This window comes from Opisthorchis viverrini, assembly GCF_000715545.1.
Source record: "Opisthorchis viverrini unplaced genomic scaffold opera_v5_482, whole genome shotgun sequence".
Classification (NCBI taxonomy): Eukaryota; Metazoa; Platyhelminthes; class Trematoda; order Opisthorchiida; family Opisthorchiidae; genus Opisthorchis; species Opisthorchis viverrini.
Window position 1 is genome coordinate 88,627 of NW_008752146.1, and position 5,972 is coordinate 94,598.

Consider the following 5,972-nt stretch of genomic DNA (forward strand, 5'->3'; position numbering starts at 1 on the left):
CTCTCTACCATTGTTACATGGTCTTCACCAGAAGAGTGACCATGCTTTACGCGTCCCTCCGTGCCACTTATTTAACTGACGGCTTTTGACTCTACCGTATATCATCCAAATAATGAATAGTGTAAATTTTTTTGCCCTCGCCTATTTTGCGCCATCTAATTTCCATCTATCTTCGTCCATGCATGCTTTGGCTTACTTCGCTCACCCTGCTTGATCTCTTCAAGTTTCATTAAAGTACTGGAAGAGCTGCACCTGGTGATTCGGGTTCGAAGCTGTTTGCTTGATCTCCATAATTGCAACACCAGGCTTGAAATTCCAGCATACTCTATCCTCTATGAGTTTCACCATTAACCCAAATGGTTGCACCACTGTTAACTCGATCTCTTCTGCGTCCATCTTCTTCGTCGACTAGTTGGCGGTAATCCGAGATTCTGATTGCTATTCAGATCATATTACATTGTTCCGTTTCAGGTACCTGTCGGTACCCACCTTTTGCTATCCGTTCTCGATTCATAGTGGAATGAAGTTCAACGTTTGTTTTATCCTTGGTGGCCCTGGAGCTGGCAAAGGCACAATATGTCAAAAAATAGTCGAGGTTAGTTATGCGTGTGTATAAATGTCTTTGCGCTGCATTCGAAGTTGCGGCACTTTTTCTGCCCAATTGGTTTTTTTATAACTATACAGCCAATGCATTAATATTCTACGGGTGTTGTAATAAAACAGCTGTTATACATTCTGTCCAAATTGATCGCTCTGGTCAATTAAGCTGATACTTGTGCTGTCCCTTTCATACGCGACATTCTTATCAGCATAACCATAAGTGAAAAGCGAACAGGTGCTAAGCTGTCACTCTTGTGCACAGGCTGGTCAAGTAGTAGATTACTCTAATATGGTGGTCTTTAGTTTTTCTTAGCAGTTGACTACCGGTTTTCATAACTCGCGGTGCAACGATGTTGCTGTTGTTGTTGTTGATGGTGATGAAGCTGATGTCGGTGAACGGTAATCGGTGCCTAGCTGCCATGCTACACGAAGGAAGCACGAGGGCTGGTATACTACCAGGTTATAGTTGATTCATACACCGGAGTACGTGATCATTATCGCCTTCTGTTTTTCATTGAAGAACAGTTAAGAAACCATTGCTCAAGTGTGGGATTTCTTCATTCATATTGTTCACTTAGCAAGGTCGTTGGTTCTCTTCCGGACTTCTGATTGTGAGGCAGATTTGGCCATAAAGCCATTGAAAGACGTGCGGGTTTGATGACAAGGCTGGTGTACAACGGAAGTAGGCTCTTAAGCACTATAGATAGATTGAGGAGAAGAACCATAGAATTTCGTCGCCGTGAAAAGTATGGACAACCCTCTCATCTGGTTATGTTCAGCTGTAGCACCCTTTCGGTGCCTAGCTGCCATGTCACACGAAGGAGGCACAAGGGCTGGGATACTGCCAGGTTGCCCAAGCCTAGACAGGGGAAGTCGAGAGGTGCAGCTCGGGTTCGAACCACGGACCTTCCGGCTAGTAAATTCGCACTCTAAGCACTTGGTACATCTCGCCCTGGTTATGTATGACAAAGGGTGTCAAGTACCGGTGTTTGCACTCTGCTGGGGTTGCCCTTAATGGCGCTTCGCATCCTCCCGAAAATCAGCTCGCTCCTCTAAGTGTTATGTCAAGTACCGGTGTTTGCACTCTGCGGGGGTTGCCCGAAAATCAGCTCGCTCCTCTAAGTGTTATCTACGTTGAGCGTAAATTCAGTGAGGAATACGTAATGACTTCACAGACTGGACCATGAGCACACAAAGCGAGTGGCCTAATAGCGTCTCATACACTTATTGTGGTACGGCAGTGAAGCAACAGTGTTGAACACTGATGTCATGCTGCCGATGATGATGGTGATGATGATGACTTACTATGGATATCGTGGGATCTCGAAGCACCTTAAAGAGCTATTCACAAATGAGCCATTGTGAAATATCCCATACTTGTTTCTGCTTCGTAATCGGATTGAAAAACAAATGCTCTGTGTTGTCAGGTCGATTCTGACCAATTTTATTTTTTGACCATTCTTTACTCAAAGGTGTTTTTCCATTTAGGACCACAACTTCATTCACCTCTCTGCTGGCGAGCTCCTCCGTCGGGCTTGCAATACACCAGATTCGGCATTTTGTGCTGAGATCCAGCGTCATATGAAAAATGGTTCAATTGTTCCTGCTAAAATCACTTGTGGACTGCTTGACCAAGTGAGTTGTTGTTTTTCCATTGTTTTTCCGTTTGTATTGCCGCAGTGGAATAGCACAGATATAGGATAACTTGCAATGTCAAGTAGTGTCATCAGTTGCGACACAGGTCACATCCGAACGAATGCGGTCGAGCTTTCAGCATATAGGCCGGCCACATTGTTGAGTGAGGTTCCTGGATATACATAAACTAGGACTCAGGATTGTGAACAAGGGTAATACTCTACTAGAATGGAACACTGGGTTATCCACGCTCACTAGCATCGCTAAAAAACAGAAGCTTGATTAGGAATTCAAACTTCGGGCGCGATGGTTTAGTGGTTAGAACGCGAATTTACTGCCGGAAGGTCCGTGGTTCGAACCCGACCTCTGCCTCTCGACCTCCCTTGTCTAGGCTTGGGCTGTCTCACAGTGGTTGATATTGAGCTCCCTAGATAATTGTCCTATCTGTTCGCTGGCGAGGGTCCGCGGAGATAAGCCAGATAATCAATCTCCTGGAGTGTCCATTCCGTGATAGAATGTATCACAAATTTGAACAGGGCGGGAAAGAACAGCCTTGATGAACCTCCTTAGTTGTAGGAATGAACATCTGAATGAGTGTCTGGAGGTGTAGGCACCTCGGAATGCTCATAGTAAGCTAGCACCAAGTCCCTTCCCCGTCCAGTTCATTCTTCAAAATAAATTGTGATTTCACGGCAGCGAGGCATCACCGTTGAACACTGACGCCCTGCTGTCGATGATGATGATGTAGGAAAACTTCTTGTCAGTTCGTTGTAAGTTGGTGATCGAGTTGTGGTAAACGTTTTGTCACCAATCGGGATTATCCCGCCAATGTGTTAAGAAGCGCAGTAGAGCCTTGCACTTGTAAATTCGATCAGAAGTGTGGGAATAAATAGTACGAAATATATTTACACACTTCAGGAGCATCCAACTTTGACGAGATGTGTGTGAAACTGACCTGATCTACAAAGTCAAAGACTCCCTTGGATTTGAGAAAAACTGCAGTTGTTGGCTGCCCGTATGTATGGTGCTGCCCAGGCGTTTGATGTTATGTGAAGGCGTTCGGTACAAATTACTCGGGCGAAACCCTACCTCGTACTCATATAAAAAAAATCGTTCAGCTGTAACACCCGATGCCTAGCTGCCATGCCACCCGGAGGAAGCACGAGGGCTGGGATGCTGCCAGGTTGCCCAAGCCTAGACATGGGAAGTCGAGTGGCAGAGGTCGGGTTTGAACCACGCACCTTCAGATCAGTAGATTCGCACTCTAACCACTTGGGCCACCTCGCCCCAGATATTTTGCGTCCCATTGATGGGGTTAGGCGTCACAGTACTACTGGGAGCGGTAGTCGCGTTACGATAGCCCTTGGGCTGATACCTATCTGGTTAGAACAGCCGCCCCATGTACTTTCGTTCATTAGAGGTATAATAATCCATTTACTGCAGCTGTCTGAAGTGCGTTCTTGTCTCCAAATATGTCCGAACAGTGTAGGCATGTAAGAACACTGATGCACCATCGTCTTTAGGTAGCACCTGTGGAATCTCACCTATTCAGGCAGCACGATGGTCTTCCAAAACGGAAAGACACCAGTACTTCGTCAATCGAGGGTGGATCTACACCCACAGCAGGAGTAGATCGGATGAAAGACATGGGTACGGAGGCCGATTGCGAAGTAAGCTTTTGAAAATATTCTCTTCAGCGGTCTAGACATCGCCTTTTTTATTATATATTAGACTTCTGTTATTATCTTTGGCGAACTAATAGACGATGTCCTGGATACTGTCTTGAGGATCAGCGGGCTCAGCCTCCGTGCATCCTTTTTTAACCTAGCCCCCTCCGTTCTTTGAAACTGCTAGTTCCACCATTCCTCCTCCCGAAGACATACAACGTCTTTCATCAAGAAGTGACAGCGATGGTTTTGAGATCCAGTGGTTAGTATGTGCGCGCTCGGGAGCACCAGTTTTTCAGCGTCACATGTAGCGGATATCTCCTCCCAGTTACGACGATTGTTTTATGAAGTTCAAAAGCAATTCACCTCGAAATCGATAACTCATTTCAGCGCTTCTTTCAAGATTGACATCACCGAACCGATGAAAGTGCTGCTCAGCTCAGCTCCAGCACATACAGGATGTGCTTCTCGTGACACGCAAGACAATTTTCTCTGTTCTCTTCACACTGTACCTTCACCTGTAGGTACCATTGTAACGGTGGATACTACTGATGGGGCATGCGAGTAGTATGTTTTCTCGTAAATCCGCTTCGCGCCTCTTGAAAAGTGAGATCTAGTACGGAATTTGTGGAGCCGCTTTGTGGCATTTGCTCGCATTTGAGTAACAGTCAATGAATATCCAAGAAATTTCGGGAAGACGAGTTCAAGGAGAAGATGGATATTCAGTTTTGTAAACAAGATGTATATGAGAGTTTTGCTTCCCTGTCCTATAGTCTGTACCTGTTCAGTTCTATTAAACAACCCGGCAGCGAAGGCCCTCTTCCTTTCACCATGAGAAATCTGCGGCGGTTTCTCAGACTTATTGTAGTTATGCCCGTGCGAGGCCTGTTTGTTTCGTTTGGGAGTGAGTGGGTTCACCTTAAGCGGTTGACATGATCTCAACAACTATCCCTACACAAACGACGTGGTAGTTCGCTGTTTTTATATTTCGTGACTTAGTGAGTATCACTCAAAATTTCTAGCTCATTGCTTATTCGCGAACCTCGCTCAGCAGCGAGGTAGTTTCGTCGGTCGTTTGTGTGCATGCGTGCATTCCGATTGCTCGTAGCTGGCTTGTCTTTGAAGTGATACTTTTAACGTAATCTGATCCACTGAATATGTTGATCGACATTCGATCGACCAATCACATGGATTTTTTGAGCCACACATTTCAAGGACAACTGGTTGCGGTTGAATCACTTGGACACACCCATCTGAGAACGAGTTTTAGTTCGTGTACAGTATATGACAGGTAGAATATTGGGTTAGATTTTTCTGTCAGTTTGGCCACCCGTTTTCTCCCAACTCACCAACTCGTTCCTCTTGCGTTGCTGTCCACAGTGAGAGTAATATTGGCCAACCTATTTGTGACACTTCTATTTTTTCCCTCACAGTCCCCTACGCATGGCATCAGTTGAGTTGTACATTCTTTTTGCCCATATTTTCCCAGGCCATGAAACAGGGTTACCAGGAGTCCAAGTGCATGAACTACCTGGTTGATGGATTTCCTCGAAATGAAGATAATCGGACGTGTTGGGAAGTGGAGATGGGTTCAAAAACAATTCTCAAGCAAGTGATCGTGGCCGATTGCACAGACGATGTAAGTCGAAATTCTGGTTCTTTTCTCGACCGAGGTAACTGCTTTGCCTACGTACTTGCTTCACGTCAGCTGTGCTGATTCTGCTGGCAAAACGACCACGAGAAATTAGCGAATATTCACTCATTCGCCAAATAATTTGGTTTTCCGAGAGACTCACCTCTCGACCGAGCTGCTTTGCCTACGTACTTGCTTCACGTCAGCTGTGCTGATTCTGCTGGCAAAACGACCACGAGAAATTAGCGAATATTCATTCATTCGCCAAATAATTTGGTTTTCCGAGAGACTCACCTCGAACCCAGCTGAATCTCGCGTTGGTGATGTTTCCAGGCAATTGAATGTGCTGCAGCAGGCCGCCTCACGTTTCAGTCGCTACGATATTCGAAATATTTGTACTGCACTACTCATGAGGTTGTTGAAAATTCGTCGACAAT

General features: G+C 45.6%; 1 protein-coding gene across 1 annotated transcript in view; it reads left to right on the forward strand.

Moving 5' to 3' along the window:
• Positions 1–219: 219 nt before the first annotated feature.
• Positions 220–5,972, forward strand: part of T265_11361 (hypothetical protein) — a gene marked incomplete at both ends in the record, with an annotated part of 21,198 nt that continues 15,445 nt past the window's right edge. Inside the window, 3 exons of the mRNA XM_009177994.1 lie at positions 220–418; positions 472–595; positions 2,089–2,235. Of these exons, the coding sequence (XP_009176258.1) occupies positions 357–418; positions 472–595; positions 2,089–2,235 (333 nt within the window). The remainder of the gene's footprint in view (positions 419–471; positions 596–2,088; positions 2,236–5,972) is intronic.